Below are 21548 nucleotides of genomic sequence, written 5' to 3' on the forward strand. Positions count from 1 at the left end.
ATATTATTAGTAACCCCATTCCGCGGATCAAGGAAAGGGAGGCAACAGAAAAGTAACGTGCCCAAACACATACCAAGCAAGATCCACTCTCAAGCCTTATGTTTTGCTGCCAAGTTGGAGACAGGGCTGACATTGGAATACTGTAACTTCTAATTCTCAGGCCTGAGCCCTTTCCTGCTCATCAGTTCCTGTTCCACGACTTAAATTCAAGCACGAGGGCAAGAACAATGTCAGACTTCCCCAACAATGCCTAGTGAGGGTGCCAGCACTTAGTAGGTACTCGATACACGATGATTGGATGAGCTGTCTCTGGATGGGAGGGGAGAAATGGATCATGATTTAAACAAACAACAACAGCTAAACAAGAGCAGCGGCCCGCAGGTCTCACGTCACCGCTAGATCCCTCTTGACCCCCGCCACCCCGCCCCGGCCAGAGAAGGAGGACCCTCCCGGCCGCTTTCGGAACGTCGGTGGCCGGGCCCCGGCTCTGCGCTCCATCCTCCCAGCCAGCAGGTGCCCCCAGACCCCCGGCTCCTCCTCCGCCGCCGTCACAGCCTTGTCCTCCAGCTCTGGTTCCTCCGCTTCCTGTTGCAGCTGTCTGGGCCCCGAGCTGCGGGCGCCCGGGCGCCCGAGGCTTCCCGGTACGCTCCGCCAGGTAACAGCGCGGCGCGAACTGCCCCGCCGGGGTGGGCACCGGGCCTGCACGGCCCATCGGTGGGGAAGGAGGCGGCAGAGGGCCCAGGTTGTCCTTCGAGGGGGAGCGGCCCTCCTCCTGCCTCGGGCGCCCGGGGCCTTCCTGCGCCAGGCTGCGGCGCCGGCGGGATGCAGGGATAACGGTGCTTGGCTCCGGCTCCCGGTCCAGGCGTGGCCGAGCGTCTCGGGCACCGCCGCGCGGAGATGCGATCGCCGTCCCTGCGAGGCCTCGGGGCCGGCCACGCCTGCTCCAAGGCTCCTCCTCGTGAGCCTGCCCCTGGAACGGGAGAAACCGGGAGAGGAGCCTTGGACTTTGGAGCGGCGATGGCCTTCCAAATACCCTTCCGTTCTTTGAGAAAAACCGAGAGCAAAAAGCTGAAACCCACACAGGGAGTTCCCAAGGTCACGGAGTGGTGCCTGCCATTTACGAATGTCTGTTCTTTTATTTAAGTGTTTGTAAATGGGCTACTGTTTTCTCTGTTCTGCCAAGGATTTAGGATTCATAGAAAAGGACTCTAAAAATACTAATTGGCATATCCAAATGAGCTGATCCGCATTACTGGCCAGTGACCCTGGCCTTTAAAAGGAGATAAGGGAGGGCAGTTCTTTTCACGCGGGACACTTTGTATTTCTGGCCCTTACTCTAAGAATTGGCCTTGATATTTTACAAAGTTAATCTCAGAACTTCATGTCGGAACTGGACCGGACTGTAGAGATCCTCAGTCCTAGTCTCTTTCTTTTCTTTCCCTTTCTCCCTTCCTCTCCTTCTTCCTCCTTCTTTTCTTTTCTTCTTCTTCTTCTTCTTTTTTTTTTTTAACGGATTCTACAGGTTAAAGTGATTTACCCACACTCTTATGGCTAGTCTTTCTAGGGGCAGAGACAGAATTGGAACCCAGGACTATTATGGACATCTACTGTTTTCTTGAATGGAAATCTGATTTCAGATGAAAGCTGTACAGAACTCGACCTTCATAAAGCCCTCTCTGGATAGCTTTCTTGGGAGTGGCTTGTGTATTGACGTCCACAGATACTATTTTGCTGGTCAGAACAAGGTTAAGCAGTAAGCATAGCCATGCAGAAAATTCCTGCTGAGATGAAACAGATATCTGAAATGTTTTTGACTTTTTATTTGTACTTTTCAATGGAGGAGCTAATGAATACTAATAACAACATCTTGGTCATTTTTAGATTTTAGCCCTGTGTGACTAAATTGACTCAGTTACAGTTATTCTTGTCCTAATGTATTTGTCACTAGTAAAAGCTCCAAGATACAGCATTCTGGCTGCATTTTTAGCTGAATAATTGCCTTAAGGATATTTTTAGATCTCAACAAAAACTCCCCACCTTTTGTATGTTAGAATCCTTTTGCCTCACTGTTGGCAAATCTTTGGGTTGCATTTCAGAACTGAATAAAGCCAGGATTTTCCCCCAACCTCCAAGATGTCTGGACTCTTCGTTCAGTTCTATATTTAAGTTTATCCCAAGTTTTGATTTTGACTGGTAAACCTGTGACCCAAATCCAAACCTCAGCTGAATTTAGTATCAGCTTAAAACCACATTAAACTGTCATGTGTCATGTGACCTCTAGCAGAAACCAAAGTGGCCGCGTTCTGTTTTTTCATGAGCACTTTTCACTGGGGCTTTTGAACTGTGAAGGCATTATTTAATACATGTGCTTTATTATCCATGTATTATTGGTCAGTCATCACTGGAGGGTTATTATTGACATTTACTCATCATAAAATGTGATGCCAGCCTACCAACTCGGAGTGCAGTTCCTGGTTTCTGGTTTACAACATTCACCAGTTGCTAACATGTTATCTCGGAGGAACTTGGAATTATAAATACAGCCATATTTTAGAAGATTCTTGCCTGTGTAGATAAGGAAGATAAGACAAGGCAGTATTTTTGAACTATTCTGTAACAGAAATGAGGACATATACACAAAATGACCCAATGCTGTTTTCTTAGGGTACATCCTTTATTTTCTGGTTTTGGTCTTTTCATCATAGGATGGCATTAGCTCTGTGTCTGCAGGTGCTGTGCAGCCTGTGTGGCTGGCTCTCGCTCTATATTTCTTTCTGCCACCTGAATAAGCGCCGAAGCTATGAGTGGAGCTGCCGGCTGGTCACCTTCACCCATGGAGTCCTCTCCATAGGCCTCTCTGCTTATATTGGCTTCATTGATGGCCCATGGCCTTTTACCCACCCAGGTAGGTAGGGGATTTTCCCTTAGGGATTTATGATTTGGGGTAGTCTTAGAAGGATGTAACTTTAAAACAGAATTTGTACAATATTGAAAATTAACTCCCATTATAATTTTGTATTGCAATCCTCAGTCTTCTTCATTAACTCTGATATTGTTTATGTCACCTGTTGTTTCTGCTTTTTGTAACTCTACTTTTAAAACAACATTTAAATTGCTTGTTGCAATTTAATCAGAAATATAAAAACCACAAAGCCAATATCAACATCTTCCACCACCACCCCCTGCCAAAAGACACAAATAGAACTGTATTATACATATTTTTGGCAACTTGCAACTTTTACTTGACTGTCTATTCAAAAGACATCATCTTTCCATGTCTGCATTAAGAGGAGATGTTCAAGTGTTACTTTCATAAATATAAAAATTTTTCCCCCTTGTATTAATTGGCTGGGGCTGCCTAACACAGTACCACAGAGTGGGCGGCTGAAACAACAGACGCTTCTTTTCTTGCAATTCTAGAAGCTAGAAGTCCAAGTTCAAGGTGTTAGCAGGTTTGGTTTCTTCTGAAGCCTCTGTCCTTGGCTTGCAGATGGCCGCCCTCCCACTGTGTCTTTACATGGTCACCCACTCTGTGTGTGTGTGTGTGTGTGTGTGTGTGTGTGTGTGTGTGTGTCTGTGTGTGTGCACGCACGCATGCATATCTGTGTCCTAATCCCTTCTTTGAAGGATGGCAGTCACATTGGATTACTCTAATTACGCCATTTTAACTTGATTACCTCTTTCAAGGCCCTATTTCCAAATACACTCACATTCTGAGGTACTACCGGTTAAGGGCTTTAACATATGAATTTGGGGCAGAGGGATACAATGCAGCCCTTAACTCCCCTGGAATATAATTTTAAAAATATTTCTTTAGATTCTCTTATGGAGTTTCTGAGTTTTCCCCCAAATTGTCAAACTGATGAAAGCAACTGATAAGCTTTGTGTTTTATATGAAGGTTCTAAACGGTTTCAAATATGTCAGGTCCTTGAAACCTATGTTCCTGGACATGAGAACACACTCAGTTTTGGGGCCCTCTCCAGAATCTACTTTCAGGATGGATTAGGGCCACTGAGTGTTCATAACCTAACCCATTAAGCTGAGAAAAAAAAATCTGACATTCAGGAAACAACGACTCAAGAGTCTGGAACTAAACCTTTAGCAGTGTTAAAAAAAATAGTTTAGGATTTTAATTAAAGGAACAAAATAACTGGATTTTATGCTGTTCCATAGAGAGGACACTGAGATTATTGGCTGCATTCATTGAAGGATGCAAACTCACTGAAGTCTGATTCATCAGAACAGCATTTCCTGGGGTCTGAACATAGTTTAGTTTGATAAAGACCTAGATTTTATATTTTAGTCTTTCTTTGGTTCTCATTATAAAGCACGTGCCTGCCATTGTTTTTGCTTCTTTAATGTTCAATAAGGTTTGAAAGACAACAACAAAGGATCCCTGTGCAAGGTAGCACAATTCCCAGTCACTCAATTTGCTTCTGTCTTGGTTTATTTCAGGCTCACCCAATACACCTCTCCAAGTTCATGTTCTGTGTCTCACCTTGGGCTACTTCATCTTCGACTTGGGCTGGTGCATCTACTTCCAGTCTGAGGGTGCCTTGATGCTGGCTCACCACACATTGAGCATCCTGGGCATTATCATGGCCCTTGTGCTTGGGGAGTCTGGCACAGAGGTCAATGCAGTCCTCTTTGGAAGTGAGCTTACCAACCCCTTGCTACAGATGCGCTGGTTTCTCCGGGAAACAGGGCACTATCACAGTTTCACTGGAGATGTTGTGGACTTCCTCTTTGTGGCTCTGTTCACAGGAGTAAGGATTGGTGTAGGAGCTCGCCTCCTTTTCTGTGAAATGGTCTCCCCCACGCCTAAGTGGTTCGTGAAGGTTGGGGGAGTAGCAATGTATGCTGTGTCTTGGTGTTTTATGTTTAGCATCTGGCGCTTTGCATGGAGGAAAAGCATCAAGAAGTACCATGCTTGGAGAAACAGGCGGAGTGAGGAACGGCAGCTGAAACACAATGGACATCTCAAAATACACTAGCCAAGCCTTGCTCCAGATTATGGATTGGGTTAAGTCAGCCATGGGAACCAGGTTGGAAATATGACTGTTATGGAATTATGCTTATAACAAACTTAGGTTTCAAAAAAGGGCTAAATTTATTGATCAATTTGGTCAGTCTTCAAGCCGAGCATATATCAGTATTAAAACACTAACTTCTACAGTGGCACAATTGTAGAAAGTGAGAATACTCCTTGGTAGTTGGGAGTAAGTCAGAACTGTGAAGTGAGTACTACAGGCATTTGTTTTCATTTGTGGTGACCCTGGGTCCTCCTGTCCCTGGGAGGTTTGATGTTCAGGCAGCTTAGAAAGGAACTCGAAAAAGATTAGTGCCGTTTCTTGTTCCTTTGAGAAGTAACTCTTTCAATAAACACTGATTTCTGGTTTCCATGTAGCAATTTATCTAAGTTTACCTCATTGACTATAAAGTGAGGGGCTTTCAGGAAGACACACACCTTTGGCATTTTGAACATCTGATCGGGGAATTAGTTCTGCTTAAACAGAGGGGGATAGGAGGGCGAGAGTGAAACTGGCATTACTTACCGAACCTCCTATACCAACTGTGCTAGAGGTCCCCAAGACCACTGCCAGGTTCCATAATTCTCTGGGAGGACTCGGAGAACTCAGCGTATAGTCTTACTCATAGTTCTGATTAGTTCTATGTGAAGTGTCATAGTGAAAGATACAAAGAAAAATCTGTAAAAGGAGAAGGCACCTGAGACAAAGTCTAGGGAAACTAGGCACAAGCTTCCAGAGTCCACTCCCAGTGGGATCACACAGGATGTGCTTAATTCCCCTAGCAATGATTTGTGACAACATGTGAGTGAGTTATCTACTGGAGAAGGTCATTACAGACTCAGTGCCCAAAGTTTTTACTGGGGACAGGTCATCTAGGCAGCCTTTTCCTGGCGGATAGCAAAATTCAAGACTCTCAAAAGGAAAACAGGTGTCCAGCATAAGCCATATTGTTTGCACAAACAATTCAGATAGAGTAAGCCAGTCTTATCAGTTAATGGTGGGAGCGCTTCCAAAATCTCAGTTCCCAAATGCCGGCCAGTGGCCAACCCTGTAATCAGGCCTCTCCACGGATAGCAGTTTAGGCCTGCTATGTTAACTCTTTGATGCACAAAACCTATAGAGTTAGGGCTTTGGATTTGAGATGAATGAAGTGTGGGAAATTTACTGAGTTCTGTTATATGATTCTGCCCTACCAGGAAAACTATGCCAGTTCTCAGGGCTTTTGTGCATTAATCTCCTAGGCATCTGAGGCTATGACTAAATTCCATAGGGATTTACCATGTGGATTCCACTGTGCTTGAGATGGCAGTTTAGATTTCAGCTCTGCTGTACGTATTGCAAACTGGAACCAAAGACTTTAAAGTATGTACTGGCCTCGGGGGTGAGGTTAATTTTTTTTTTTTTAAAAATTTTAGATACATTCCCTTTTAGTACGCTTTCTTTTTTCTTATTTCTATTAAAAAGGTACCACTCTACGGACAAACTAATATGACAAGGTCAGTCTTGAAAGGAAAAAACATAATAATTCTTAGTGTGACAGTCTCCAAAACAAGCAAGAATATAAACTTAGAACAAGGGGTTAAGAATCAAGAATTCCTGGGTTGTTTTAACTAATTTCGCTACTCACTTGCCAGATCATTTGGATAGGTTACTTGTTTATTCTTTGCCTGAGTTTAAACCTATTGTAAATGAATGAAATACCCTATTGTATATTTCACAGAGAAATTATGTGGCATTTTATTAATGGAGGTCTTTAACATAGGGCTTTTATGGAAATATGAAGTATTTATGTATTTATTGATTATTTTTACCATGTTATTTAGTTCAATGGTGTTTGACTAGCTCAGTGGGTGAGCAAGCATATGGTGCTACTGGAGCCAAGGCTGGTCAGTAGGAAGTGTCAGTCCATTCCATGGCCACTGGTAATCTCACGTAAGGAGCAGTCTTGAAAATGGATGTCTTGGCCACAGAAACCAGGCATGAGGGAGTGGTTGGAATGGTGTAAAGTCATCACTGTTAAGGGAACAGTAACTTTAAAAGCATGTTAACAGTGGATCTTTAAAAATGAATATGAAAGAGTTTTGCTGGTCATTGAGATAATCTGACAGCATCTCCACTTCCTTTTTTTTTTTTTTTTTAAATCTCCACTTTTTATTTTTTCTATCATGAGTGCCCCTAAAATGCTGGTGAGCTTCTTTCCAACAAAATTGCAGTCAAAGTAGGATGCTGGGGAATGCTGATTTTAGCAAAAGCTTAGCAGAAAAGAGTGGCTTGGCACATGAGCTTAAAAAATAAAAAAGCTGGCTCTTGAATTTTGGCACAGTGCAACCTGTTCCATACCAGACAAATGAACAGGCTTAATCTGGTACCAATTCTTTTTCTCTCTTACTCCCCAGAAGTGAAGGGACTGCAGATCTTGTTGTTTTGGGGACACTTTCATTGGAATGTATATAGGTTGTTTTCAATGGTGAGAAATCTGAATAATTGGTAAGGGGAAGGGAATCCCTCATTTCAGCTTTTCTTGATGTCACTAATAACTATGAAAAAAACCTCTGAGAGAACAATGTGAACTGAAGATGACTCAGCAGTTAAGATAATGCTCAGTTTTGAAACCACAGGTAAATGAAGGGCTAATTAATGTGTGGTATACTTGGACAAAATGAAGTACTCATTTGCACTGGATTACTATGTAATGATAGCTAACACTGTTCAAGAAGGATTTATATTTCCATAAGATTTGTACTAAATTTTATAAAAGTAAAACAACTTTTTATAAATCCAGAGTCTGTCTTTATATTTTTGTGGTAGTTTTGCTAAGATGTTAAAAAAAGCCTTTTGACCTGTAGAAATGTTGACCTGTATCCATAATTGTGAATATCTCTAATTTTATTATCAGTCCCTCATTTTTTATTTTGGCGGGGGTAACAATTGACATACAGAAAACAGTCTGCCAAAAGAGAGAGGAAGAACCTTAATTTGTTTCTTGTTCTGCCACCTGTTTGGACACTTGCCTTTAAAGTGATAGTGTCAAGTGAGTTGACATCAGAAACATCATCTGAAGACAGCTGGGGGCCCTGTCTTGAGGACAGTACTTCCAATGCCTAAAACAGTCTGGGACGCATAGCAGATACTTAATAAGCATGTTGAAAGAATGGACGAGAAGATGAGACTGTGGTTTAGAATAATCCCCAATGGGAAACCTCCTCAAAGAGCATGTGCAGTGATTGGGTCATCAATGTCATTTTTCTAGGTAAAGCACTACTGACCCTGAGGAGGGTGTTCTAGACTGGCTTGACTTTCTGAAGGCATTCTATAGTCTTTAGAACAGTTGAGCTACCAGCAGCTTTAAAGAGGATTTCAGGTATTTTTTTTTTTCATTAATGCTTTATAGGCAACTACAGAGATTTTCATCATTTAAAAAAATTAATTCTGGAATGAATAACCGCTGGCTTAATTCAATCTTTGGCCTACCATCTTCTGAAGCTTTCCCACAGCAAAATGCCTTCTTTGCCCACAGCTAGAACCGTGGGTCTGTTTAAGTTTGGAAAGATCTTGAAAGCAGCTTGCCAAGAGGTTTTGTATGCAAGGAAGAGAAGGTGAATTAGGAAACTTTCCCAGTTTGTTTTATTCCTGAAGCTTAAGTATTGAGGCTTCCTTCAAGTATTAAAGGAAGAGGGGAACTCATTTTTTAAATGCATGATTTGATGAGTCATTGGGTTCAATTAATTGATACTTACACTGTAACATTATTAGAATAGGGGAGCATAAGATATTTAGTACTTTTAGGAAAGATTTTCTAAAGTTTGGCGATAAGGTTTGCATTTTGGTCAGGGTATGTATGGATAGATGGATGGATAGATGGATAGATAGATAGATAGATAGACAGACAGATGGATGAATGGGATTCCAGTTACATGTAAACACTCAATTTTTTGTCTTCAGGGTAGAATTGTTATGCTAGGATTTGCCAGCAGGTGGCAATGTGTCTTGGTTTCATCATTAGGAAAGTCTCTTGGCTAATCTGCTTCTATTCTTTCCAAAAATAAACATTACAAAATTAGCTGGCTGTGCCTTGAACCTAAAAAATCAAGCAATAAAGAGTCGTCTCTGGCCTCTGTTTATCTTTTCCGTTTGTTTTTTTTTTACCCCGTTCTAACTAACGTCAGTCTGAGCTCATGCCTCTATTCGGGGATAATGATCCTTGCATGAACTGTTTCAGAATGACTTTTTGCAACAGTATTGTTAAGAGGTAATTGTTTCCTCTCTCCACATCCATTGTTTATTAGATTTGATTTGCTACTTGGATTCCACAAAATGGCTGAAATCCCTTGCCACCAACATAGGTCTAAGCTCAAAAGTCTGAAAATAGTTGGGTAAAGGGAATTAGCCACTTTAGACGTTTGCAGGCAGAACTGAAGAACTGTATTGTATGTAGTACTTAAATTGCCATAATACTGAATTATGCAATCACAAAACTAGATGAGTATCTAAATCTCTCTACCCGGTAGGGGAAGAAACCGAAAACCCGTTTGGGAACCCTTCAGAGAACCGTAATGCTATTTACTGGATACATATACTTCTTTTTCTTCTCCCATTTCTTTCCACAACACGCTTGTTAAGTCGCTATGGAAAGCACCATGCTTTCTCAATTTGGCAAATAACACATTTCATTTTGCCAAGACAGAAACAGCCTAAAAGCGGTATTTATACCGAGAAGCCCTGCCCGCAGCCCCCAGCCGCTCTCCCGCAGCCCCGAGCCTCCCGCTCCCGCCGCGCTCCCTCCCCGGGGCCGGCAGGTGCCCAGGTGAGCCGGGTCTGCGGCGGCGCTGGCGGAGGCAGCGACGGGCGCCGGCCCGGCACAGGCAGACCGCGCGCAGCCAGGAAACAGGAGCGCCGAGCACATTCCCTTAGGGAATAAAAGTTTCCTGGACAAGGGGGGGCGGTAATTTCCAAAAAGCCTCCCGGCACAATATCCTTGGGATCTGGGGGGCGCTCTCGGGCGGTCCGTGGTGAAAGTCGGACTTTGTACAAACTGGACTCGAAGGGGCACGTCTCGGCACTCAGGGCTCCGGGCGCCGCGGGAAGTGGGTCGGGCTCCCGGGGCCGCACGGGTCCCCCACCTCCCTTCGCCCCGCAGGACTACTTTTCCGCTCCCCCCAACCGGGCTCCGGCGGAGGCGTCGCGCGGGGGCGGGAGAGCGAGCCTGAGAGGCGGAGGGATCCCGGGTGAGGCGACTTCCCGAAGTCTGAGAGGAGGGGGCCAAAAAAGTCAGTGGGGGACGGGAAGCGCGAGCTCGCGCCGGACGCGGCCGGGGACGGGAAGCCAGAACCGGAACCGGAACCCGCGCGCGCGCCCGCCCGCGGTTGCGCGGCCCCCACCGCCGCCGGCCTTCTCCGTCGTTTGTGCGCGCGCCCGCGAGGGCCTCCAGAACCCGGCGAGCCGGCCCTGCGCGGGGAGTCGCCGCCGCCGCCGCCGCCGCCTCCGCCTCCGGGGCTAGGGCTTCCAGGCCGGGCCGGACGGGCATCTCCCGCCCCTCGCGGGGAGCGTCGGGGAGGAGCCGCCGCCTCTGGCGACTGCGGAAGAGTCCGGGCCTCAAAGGGATGGGGAGCAGCAGTCCGCGGCGCTGAGAGACCCGGGTCCCTGTCACCTTGGGCCGCGGGACCCCTCCCCCGGCGCCCGCGGCTCGTCCCAGCGCCAGGAGCCTGGTGGGGGCGGCGAGCACAGGAGGAGAGCCCCGGGCCCGGGACATGGAACCGCGCGAGCCCGGCGCGGGACGGCCGGAGACACGGCAGACGCTGCGGCCACGAGCAGCCGGCAGCCCCAGATAGAGAGCGGGGAGGGAGGGCCCTGGCCCTGCCGCGGCGGGGAGTTCGAGGCCCCGAGACTCCGGAGGAGGAGCCGACACCCGTCCCTGAGCTGCTGATCCCGCCCCAGCCCCGGCGGCAGTCCCGGGTCCCCTTCCCACGGCGCGCGGACTTTCTGAGGAAGTTTCTCCTTGTGCCTCTGGAGGATTTCTATCTCGACTCGCTCTGGACTGACTCGCTCCCGGGCTTTCTCAGTTTGTTTTGGGAGATAAGTTGTTTTGCTCCAACCCGCATCCCTTGACCTCTTCCACTCGGATGGTCTAGATGACTGAATGGAGTTTTGAGTTGGACTTTTGCGTCCCTGACGGAGTTGGGCCTGATCCCAGAGCACGGGGGGTGGGGAGGAGGTGTTACTGTAAAATGCAAGTTGGATAAAAGGAGGATCTCTCGCCAAGGGCCCCAATGAGTGGCACACAGTCTACTATCACCGACAGGTTGGTATGAATTCCCCCTTCGCTCGGCCTCCCGGAATTGGGCCCGACCTAGCAGGGGAGTCGGTGATTGCAGATTGCCTTTGGCCAGCGAAGTTGACAGGCGGAGGAGAGAGGGTGGTTTCGGAGCTGTGCAGTTACCGGGGTTGCTGCCAGTTATCCAGTTGATTGGCTTTTGGAAATGTCGTTTTTCTGGAGAGAAACTTCCCTCCCTGTTCTCGGAGAAGGGGGAGGTAAAGCCATGATTGTGGTTTTCCGCCTGTAGTGTGCATTGGGATTGTGTACTCATCTGGAAATCAGAAGAGAAGGTCATTTTGGGTGAAGGTCGGTGTCTGAAGTCGGCTTGGTATTGGTGTATTGTTTTTCGGTTTTAGCCCTGTCCTGCGGTAGTTCTCAAGACAATTACATTTTGGGAATTTCTGCCTGTGAACTTAATGTTGAGCCTACTGCATGGTCATCTGGGAACTTGATCTGTTTTAGATGTTGACCTGCACAGTGTTTAATTATTATCTAATAACTTTCCAGAATGTTGACATTACCAGTAAATCACAAGTTCTTGCTGGTGACAGTGTCCAGGAGCTGAAGAAATGAGGGTAAATCATGGGGTTTGCTTTTATTTCTTGTACTTAAATATTTCATCTTCCAGAAACACTTGGCGTTTAAGAGATAGAAACCCATAAGCACAGTATAAGCGTGCAGCTTAATTTGTTGAATTCTGTGTCTGCCCTTTATAGCACTTATCAATGTTGCATGGTGGTGTGGGGCGAATTGAGCTAGACCATGTGTGGTTGAAGTGCAGTTTGCTTATCTAAGAGTTACTCTTTTCATAGGGTAAGGGATAAAAGCATATTGATTTCTTCACCACATTTCATTTCTCAATTTAATTATGACACTGCATGCCAGTCCCAAATTTGTCAGCTTGCTTTATTTTTAAGTCAGTCTTCAAACTATTACATCATGAAAAAATAGATCAGGTGACTGAATTAGAGTGCCAAAGCTCTTTGATGAAAAGTGCAACAATAGTGCTTTTGCACAAAGTAGTTTAATTTCCTAAGAAGAGTTTTACCCAATTGTAAGACTCATTTGTTGATTTTAAAAGGGCCAAATTCCATTATCATACCATAACAGCTACTCCAGAAACAGAACTTCCTCTTCCTGTTGATGCTTTCCAGCGTCACATGAATGTTCACTTTAAGAGTCCGTTAAATATTTAAAGTATTTATATTTACTCTGTGTATTTTTCAAAATGGCTTTTCATTTTCAATGAAGTAATGTTTAATTTTTCCAAGAATACACTTAAGTATTGACAGTGCTTATCTTGCTGTCTTCTGGTTATCCCCGTTTTTTTCCTTTCAGGGTATTTTGCTTCTGAGAAATCACTTTCCCGGGTGTAGGGATAATTGTTTTCCTGGTTCATTCAATTCTTGCTCTTTCTGTTGAGCCTGTAGATAAGAGGTCTTACTAGGAACTAATGTAATGTTGGTTTTCATTGCGATGCTGAGGTGTTTAATTTATAGAAACAGAATGAACTCATTCCACATACAAATCACTTAAAAGCCCTCAAGTAATGATTTTTCTTCAGCATTGCTTCTCAGGGATTTTTCTTCTCATTATCTTGGAAAAAGAATCTTGGGATTTGTATCCTCTTTATAACTTAGATCGCATATAAACATTCAGTAAGGATGAAATTATTGGAAGCCTTTTTTTTTTTTTTGTGGCTAGGCACTGTGCTAGGCACAAGAGATTACAAAATGAATATTGTAAGATTAATCTACAAATTGGTTTGGGCATTAATGTTTTTTGAACTGGTTCGGGTACTGCCTAATTTTACATATTTTTTTAAAAAAGAAAAAAACCTTGGAAAGCCAATTAATAAGCACTGCTGAGACCTGTTTCATAGGGATTTACTACTTTTTTTTTTTAAATTAAGAATTATTATTAATTGACCACTACTTTTTCTTAAAGTATATTTTGTAAATATAAAGCATCCATTTGCTCTTAAGAGAGTAGTTGTTCCTAATTTGAATATATGTTGGGGTGAAACCTGGAGATACTGGTTTAATATTATTTCTATACCAGGGTGTCTTAACAAGGTTATCAGCATAGAATAGTTTCTAGCTTTCTCTCAGCCCTACTCATCCTCTTTTTACACTAACTCCAGTGTACTGTAGATATATTTTGCTGATTCTAGAACTATTGGAAAATTAACAGCGCCAGTGTAGCTTTTTAGATAGAGATCCTTTCAAGTTTGAAGTGCTGTATGTGGTATGGCTTTGTTTTGTAGAGTGTGCAGAACCACCAGGCCAGCTGTGTGAGTTAGAGTTCTTTCATTGTGGTGCTTCTGACTACAGAGTCTGTCTGTCCTCAGTTGAAATCAGACTAGCTGGTTTTGGGCGTTGTTCTGTTTTGCAGTTTGTGGCAGGCGACACATGGCTGAACAAGATAAGGGTTTTATTCTTGTGTTAGGGACGTGCTGGGGCTGGGATGGAATTCAGCTATGTTTAGGCTCTGATTGGCCACTTTGGATACTCAGAACTCTCTTACATCCTGTTATTATTTTGCAGTTAAATCAACACATTCACTTGTTCTCTTTCTCTTCATCTTTTATTCCTCAGTCTGCACCCCTTTTCTTAAAACCTAAAACTCGAACTTTTTTTAAAACTTAAACTCACCCTGTGTTCATAGTAGCTATTGCTTCTATGTAGTATATCCAAACAGCTTAAAAAAAAATTCTAAGCAGTTTATGAACAGTCTTTTGCTTTTTTTTTTGTGAGACCTAAAGTCTGTAGTTTTCATCGTTGAGAATGAGCACTTGACAAGTAGTAGAGATGTCTGATTGCTGCTGTTCAGTCTGCTTTGTTTGCTCCATTCAGTCTTAAAATATATCCTAATTGTTTACAATCCTCCTAGATGTCTTTCTTGTATCCCTGAGAATTAGGGGTCCAATAGCAATTGGAATTTCTTCTCAGAGGTAGAAAGGAGAAAATGCTCTTTCAATAGACTCAGTAAATGATTTCAGGCCAGCGTCTAGAGCATTGAATTTTCAGGGACAGTGCAGTTTGGAAAATTATAAGGGTCTTCCTTGAAATAAATGGAATTTTGTTTTGCCTAGGGCTTAAGAATTTTGTAATTTTTGATTTATAAACATAGGTTTTTGATATAATTTTTTAAGCACCAAATTCAGCTTTAAGCTATTTGACTTAAGCAAATTTTTTAAGTGAGTATGGAAACCTGTGACTTTATTGTGTCTGTACCCAGTAATTAGCGTTTTCATTCATGATACTTTTATTGGCAAAATTGCTATATAATGCTTTTGACTAAAAAAAAGAACTACTCGTGTTTACAAGTTATTTTCAACATTGCATGAGCCATCTATCTGTAAGGTAAAATTATTTGTAACCTTTTCTTGTAAAGTCAGCCAGTCAATAAATACTAAATGGAAAAGGGGGCTAAGGATCACAGTTAGTTTTATATTCAGTTTTATCTTTGCCTTTTTAGTTGAGTATAAAATCTTGAGTCATAAAGGTATGCAATAGTACATTCACTTGGACAGTTTTACATGAGTCAACATGCAGAGCCTAAAGTAACTTTTTTTGAAAGTACAGAGCTGTAGTCTTCCTGATTAATGGTACATTATATGATGTTCGTATTCATTGAGGTGACAAGAGAAGCTTTATTTGGTGGTAACACATTGGTGGTTTCCAGTTGTTGACATGTATATACCATTGAGATGTAGGTTTTTGTTTTGGTTTTGGTTTTTTGAGACCAAGTCTTGCTCTGTCACCCAGGCTGGAGTACAGTGGTGTGATCACAGCTCACTGCATCCTCTGCCTCCCAAGTTCAAGCGATTCTCCTGCTCAGCCTCCTGAGTAGCTGGGATTACAGGCGCCTGCCACCATGCCTGTCTGATTTTTGTACTTTTAATAGAGATGGGGTTTCACCATGTTGGCCAGGCTGGTCTTGAACTCCTGACCTTAGATGATCTGTGTGCCTCGGCCTTTCAAAGTGCTTGGGATTACAGGCTTGAGCCACCAAGCTGGGCAGATTTTTTTTTTTTTTAATTAAGCTTGAGTTTTCAGTTTAAAAAATGAAGTTTGAGGCAAACATTCATAGAATCCATAAATGGTGAATTTTACATATTTTTCTGTGGAGCATTGCAATTCCAGGGAAGACAGTTGGAAGGTATTTCGTTGTATGTATATGTATATGTGGTCTAAGTGGCATCCAGAGCTGGGTATGAATTGCTTCCCAAACTGATAGGGATCACAGAAACAGCAGAATGACATACTGGTTCCCAGAGGTAACTGAAGGGACTCTAGCATCATGGTTGTCTCATTACTATAAATGTTTCTTATATAATTGCTTGTTTCCTAGAAATTGACCATGACACATACTCAGGAGTAGTGGCTTAACTTCCTTTGATCTCTTCTGTTAAAACTTGGTTTTGATAATGTTCTTGAGCTTTATTTGAAGACATGCTTCTTTTCCTTTTAATAATTACAGGTTTTCAAAATAGTGCCATGTGAATGAAAATTTTTGAATCAACAAAATTATATTTTTGCCTTCTTTTGGTAAAATACCATCACTTATGTAATGATATCCTGTGATAGTATAATTCTTTAACATTTACAATATTTTCAATTCGGTACAGGGCAGATCATGTTTCTGTCATGCTATAAGGTAATTCATACAGTTTAAATCAAGATTATAAAACTAGAAAGGACAGACCAAATATTTTAACCTAGATTTTCTGGCTTTTAAGTCTCCCATTTGTTTTGCTTTAAATTATTGTCTGTCTTTGTACTGTATTTTTCTGTACTATTTTTCTTTAGTAACTCTCCAACTTGATGAAATCAGTTGAAGTTTTCTCTTACAGCATACTTTCTAGTACCTTAACCGTTCTAATTTTAAATATCTCTTGAGGACGAAAGCTTTTGTCATTTCCTAAGGAGACTAAAGAGCAATCTGATAGATCTTGCTGTCAGGAAGTTTTTCCTGATCTTTAGCTCAAACTTTTCTTTTAAGTTGTCTTGTTACTTGTATGTACTTGCTGTACCAGGCTAAACAATGCTCTCCTCCCATTTTATGTTTGTATGATTCTAAATGTTTCAGACGGTTATTCATTATCCTTTCCGGTCCCCTTCCCTTACTCTTTGCTTAGCCAAATTTTATGCTTTCCGTTGATCCATTGTCTAAAAATCAACTTGTTTCTCCTAATACTTTATTAGCTTTCTCTCAGTTGCTCTCCTAGTATAAAAATGTGGGTAGAGATTCTCAAGGTCATTTTGATTCACTTTTTAGATAGTCGTTAGAATGGATATGAGATGTGTCACAGTCAAATGAAACAAACAAATTTATACAAACACCAAATCAACTAATTAAGCAATTACTCATGTTATAAAAGACTTTTTTACAAAGTGATTCTTTCAAATAAGAGTACTGTCAACAAATGTTATCAACTATATGACAAAAGGGTAGGGTATAGAAATAATGTTAGCCACTGTCAGTTGAAAATCATCTTGTTGCAATGTGATGAAATACATCAGGAAGTTGTTACTTTTTTTGGTGGTTTCTCAGTCCCTTATCTTAAATTGTAAGCCATTTCCCCCAATGTTTTGGTTTATTTTTACCTTATTGTTTTGTCTCCTCTTATTTCCACATATTAGTGAAATAGCAATGCTTAGCAGTATTTTTTTTTTTTTTCAGCAAAATCGATGTTGTGAAAATTGAAATATTTTACTTTCTTGCTGTTGTATATACAAGAATTGTTAATAATGACAAGACACAATAACAGAAAATGCATATTATTATAAAAGCTATAAGACTGTAGACCTTTTGAATATTTTATTAGACGTTTTTCTTTGGTACTAATTTAGTTTCAGATTATTGAAATAGATTGTCCTTGTTTTGCATTTTGCTAATATTAATATTTTGTATTTTGGTAATATTAAAATTTGCAAACATGCCAAATTTAGAGCATTTTACTTTTTCAACTTAGAATATCTGGAAGCATCAAGATAGTCATATAGGGAAAAACAGTTGTAAGGCACCTTCTAACTCCAAGAGAAGCCTATAAAGCTAGTGCCTGGTCAGAGGCTGTGCCTAAGTTGCATGAGCATGTATTGTTGACTTTTAGTACAAGAAAAAATACACTAACTTTACCTCTTGGTTAGCATGCACCAGTGCAGTTTAAATTCATACCAAAACAGGATCTTTTACTGATTCAAATGCTGAGTCCCGGTTTTTGAGATCATAGTCACATGACAGCCCTGGGTGGTTTCTCAGTGTCTACAGACAAGCAAATATAATGGCCAGTGAAAAGTAGGTTTCTTGTCTTGGACTGCAAGTAACAATTCATGCAGAAATTGGAAATATCTAAGAAAGCCTGGTTTCAATTAATGCTTTTAATTAGCTACTTGTCACACTGCTTTTTCTTTTGGTGTTATGTAACACATTAGAGTCATTTAAAAAATACTGCTCTGATACTACAGTTTTTGTCAGCTGTTACGTATAAATGCTGATTATACATTCGTATGCTCAAAAGATCAAAGAGGACTTTGTAGGTATTTTGTGGATTCAAAAAATGCAGATTATTTTGTGTAGAAAAACTGGTCAAACTTAGTGGCTCATGCCTGTAAATCCCAGCACTTTGGGAATCTTAGGTGGGCAGATCACTTGAGGTCAGGAGTTCAAGACCAGCCTGGCCAACATGACAAAACCCTGTGTCTACTAAAAATACAAAAATGAACTGGATCTGGTGGCACATGCCTGTAATCCCAGCTACTTGGGAGGCTGAAGAGAATAATAGCTTGAACTTGGGAGGCAGAGGTAGTTAGCTGTGGTCGCACCACTACACTCCTACCTGAATGGCAGAGCAAGACTCGTTTAAAAAAAAAAAAAAAAAAATACTGGAGACTTCATCAGCATCTGAAGGAGTGATACCTGAAATTGATCTTGTAATGCAGAAAGTAGCTATATGTTGTCTAGAAGAGTAATAGATACCCCAAATACATTTAATACACAAGAAATCCTGTGAAAGTGCTTAGACATATCCTTCCAGATGGGTTATCTGCCTGTGTTCCAGACACAAGCTGATATGTTGTGGTTTGCCCAGTACAGTCTCTGTGGTTTACCCAGAGGAAGTGGTTCTTGTGGGTGAAGGTCTGATCTTTTCAGAGATTGTTGGTGGCCCATGCACTGTCAGCCTATTTCCTGTTTTATTGGCTGTTTAGCAAGACCTTCTCAGGGCAAGTGCTGTTGAAGAGGTATTAAATATTTTTATATTGGCAGGATAGATGGTTATAATGATGTATTATTATATCACTACCTCTCAGGTGATACAAGGGTTAAATTATGGTTTGTGAAGTGCTTTGAGATCCTAAGATGAAAAGTACAGACATGTTCTTAGTCATTTGCAGGTTACTGCTATGTTCAGATACTGCTCTCTTGAAGTAAAAACATGTTCATGTAGTAAAGTGTCACTCTATTGAATTTGATTTCTGTAACCATTCAAGTGTTGTTTCATCACCACAAGAGTCATGATTAGAATTTCTCCCCTTTTTTCCCTTCTCTCAACACTCTTTTATAATTTTACGCTGTAAGAGTTACCTTGGCCAGGCGCAGTGGCTCACACCTGTAATCCCAGTGCTTTGGGAGGCCGAGGCAGATGGATCATGAGGTCAGGAGATTGAGACCATCCTGGCCAACATGGTGAAACCCCGTCTCTACTAAAAATACAAAAATTAGCTGGGCATGGTGGTGCATGCCTGTAATCCCAGCTACTCGGGAGGCTGAGGCAGGAGAATCACTTGAACCAGGGAGTCGGAGGTTGTGGTGAGCCAAGATCTCACCACTGTACTCCAGCCTGGTGACCAAGTGAGACTCCATCTCAAAAAAGTTACCTCAATAGATTCCTTGTCTCTAGTACTGGTTAAGTCATGTTTACAAAACTTAACACCTAGCAAGCTTGTCCAACCTGCCTTATTTTGCTGCTGTTCTGTTTTGTTTTAGGCTTTCAGCAGCCTGAAGCCATGTTTTTAATTTCTGTCTCTACTGATAAACAGAAAAAAGGGATGAGAAAGGGGCTTTACTGGCCCAGCCAGAAATAAAAACTAAGAACCCATGACTGTATTCTCTCCCTTGGACACCCCTGACTAGAGCAAACTTCTTTGCCAATTTAACTGGCATAATAAAATAATGAAATTGTGAGAATTTCTTTTGAGATCAGTAGCCGTACCATCCATATACAAAATACTGTATTGCTTTGCTGAAACCTGAAAGTGAGCAAACTGATAGAAATGCATGTGACATACTCCTAAACACATGTATATAGTGTTTAGCCTTGGACATTTAAAAAAATTAACAATGAATGGGGGCAGGGAGAGGCTTTATTTAAAGCTAAATTGTTAGCTAATACTTGAGTTCTTTCAAGGTAGAAGGAAAGTTCTTACTCTTTTTTTTTTTTTTTGAGATGGAGTCTCGCCGTATTGCCCAGGCTAGAGTGCAGTGGCACAATCTTGGCTCACTGCAACCTTTGCCTCCCACGTTCAAGTGATTCTTCTGCGTCAGCCTCCCAAGTAGCTGAGACTTCAGGCACCTGCCATGCACGGCTTATTTTTTGTGTTTTTAGTAAAGACGGGATTTCACCATGTTAGCCAGCATAGTCTCAATCTCCTGAACTCGTGATCTGCCTGCCTTGGCCTCTCAAAGTGCTGAGGTGAGCCACCATGCCCAGCCAAGTTCTTACTCATTTTTAAGTAATTCTCGGTTGCCTTATTATATTTTTATTTTTAATACTGAAAGGCAGAAGGAAGAAAAATAAATGTCCCAAATGATCTGATTACCCAGGTGCTGCTGCACAGGTTAAACACACATGCATACATACCCAGAAAATTCAAATCATGTATCATGGTATTAAAAAGTATTCCTACATACCTATTAGTTCTCACATCCTGTCCTCATAGGTAACAGTAGTTAATTTTTTTTTTATCTTTTGAAACACTTAAAAAAATATATCAGCCTATGATTTTATTTTTTGCACCTACTCCGTAATAAGTGTATCTGTCAGCTTTCTTTCTTTTTTTTTAATTGCATTTTAGGTTTTGGGGTACATGTGAAGAACATGCAAGATTGTTGCATAGGTACACACGTGGCAGTGTGATTTGCTGCCTTCCTCCCCTTCACCTATATCTGACATTTCTCCCCATGCTATCTCTCCTCAACTCTCCACCCCCGGTGTCCCTCCCGTATTTCCCCTCAACAGACCCCAGTGTGTAGTGCTCACCTCCCTGTGTCCATGTGTTCTCATTGTTTAACACCTGCCTGTGAGTGAGAACATGCGGTGTTTGATTTTCTGCTCTCGTGTCAGTTTGCTGAGAATGATGGTTTCCAGGTTCATCCATGTCCCTACAAAGGACATGAACTCATCATTTTTGATGGCTGCATAATATTCAATGATGTATATGTGCCACATTTTCCCTGTCCAGTCTGTCATCGATGGGCATTTCGGTTGGTTCCAGGTCTTTGCTATCTGTCAGCTTTTGCTAGGTTATGCTGCTACAGCAACACTATCAAATGGCTAATAACACTGTTTTTCTTCTTGCTTATGTTACACGTTTCTGCTCTGGATTGACTGCAGCATTGCTTCACGTGTCTTATTTTGGAACCCTGGCTCAAGGAGCATCCCCTGTCTGGGATATGCCATTATTGCGGATGAGGGAAAGAGCAAGAAAACAGATGCAGACATACAGTGGCTTTTAAAGCTTTCACTCAGTCATAGTGTATATCACATCAGCTCACGTGTCAGTGGCCAAAGCAAGTCATATGGTCAGAGCTCACTGTTAGTGGGGTAGGGATGTATAGTCCTTCCACAGGTGGCATTTAAAGTTGCATAATTACAGATAAGGCTGTATAATCCTCTTAAGGAAAGTGGAGGTTAAATAATTTGGAATAATAATATAGTCTACATCAATAAGCTCAATAAATGCTTGTTAAATGGGTTATTTGGAGTCTATGAAAGTTTTTTTTTTTTTTTTTTTTTTTTTTTTGTGGGAAATTCAAACATATACAGAAGTACAGAGAATGGTATGATACACTTCCATGTTCCCATCATTACTTCAGCAGTTACCAATGTATGGACAATCTTGGTTTATTGGTTTTCTTTCCCCCCTTATCACTGGATTTTTTTGAAGCAGTTTTTGGATACCATAATTTCACTTACAAG

General features: G+C 42.0%; 2 protein-coding genes across 6 annotated transcripts in view; both read left to right on the forward strand.

Moving 5' to 3' along the window:
- The first annotated feature begins 585 nt into the window (after positions 1 to 585).
- Positions 586 to 7808, forward strand: TLCD5 (TLC domain containing 5). Of its 3 annotated transcripts, none has more exons than XM_010334427.3 (3): positions 586 to 641; positions 2706 to 2905; positions 4457 to 7808. In XM_010334427.3, exons 2-3 carry the CDS (start codon positions 2707 to 2709, stop codon positions 4993 to 4995), a joined length of 738 nt encoding a protein of 245 aa, XP_010332729.1. In that variant the 5' UTR covers positions 586 to 641; position 2706; the 3' UTR covers positions 4996 to 7808. The 3 variants fall into 3 exon arrangements, with proteins under 3 accessions (XP_010332729.1, XP_010332728.1, XP_003923640.1); XM_010334426.3 differs by having other exon boundaries at positions 598 to 655; XM_003923591.4 differs by having other exon boundaries at positions 602 to 655; positions 2717 to 2905.
- A 3348-nt stretch (positions 7809 to 11156) lies between these two features.
- The window catches only part of ARHGEF12 (Rho guanine nucleotide exchange factor 12), a 148803-nt gene continuing 138411 nt past the window's right edge, over positions 11157 to 21548 (forward strand). For all 3 annotated transcript variants that reach the window (XM_003923590.4, XM_074400735.1, XM_010334424.3), the window contains exon 1: positions 11157 to 11329. In XM_003923590.4, coding sequence (XP_003923639.1) covers positions 11298 to 11329 — 32 coding nt within the window. In that variant the 5' untranslated portion in view covers positions 11157 to 11297. The remainder of the gene's footprint in view (positions 11330 to 21548) is intronic.

This window comes from Saimiri boliviensis, chromosome 6 (assembly GCF_048565385.1).
Source record: "Saimiri boliviensis isolate mSaiBol1 chromosome 6, mSaiBol1.pri, whole genome shotgun sequence".
NCBI classification, from domain to species: Eukaryota; Metazoa; Chordata; class Mammalia; order Primates; family Cebidae; genus Saimiri; species Saimiri boliviensis.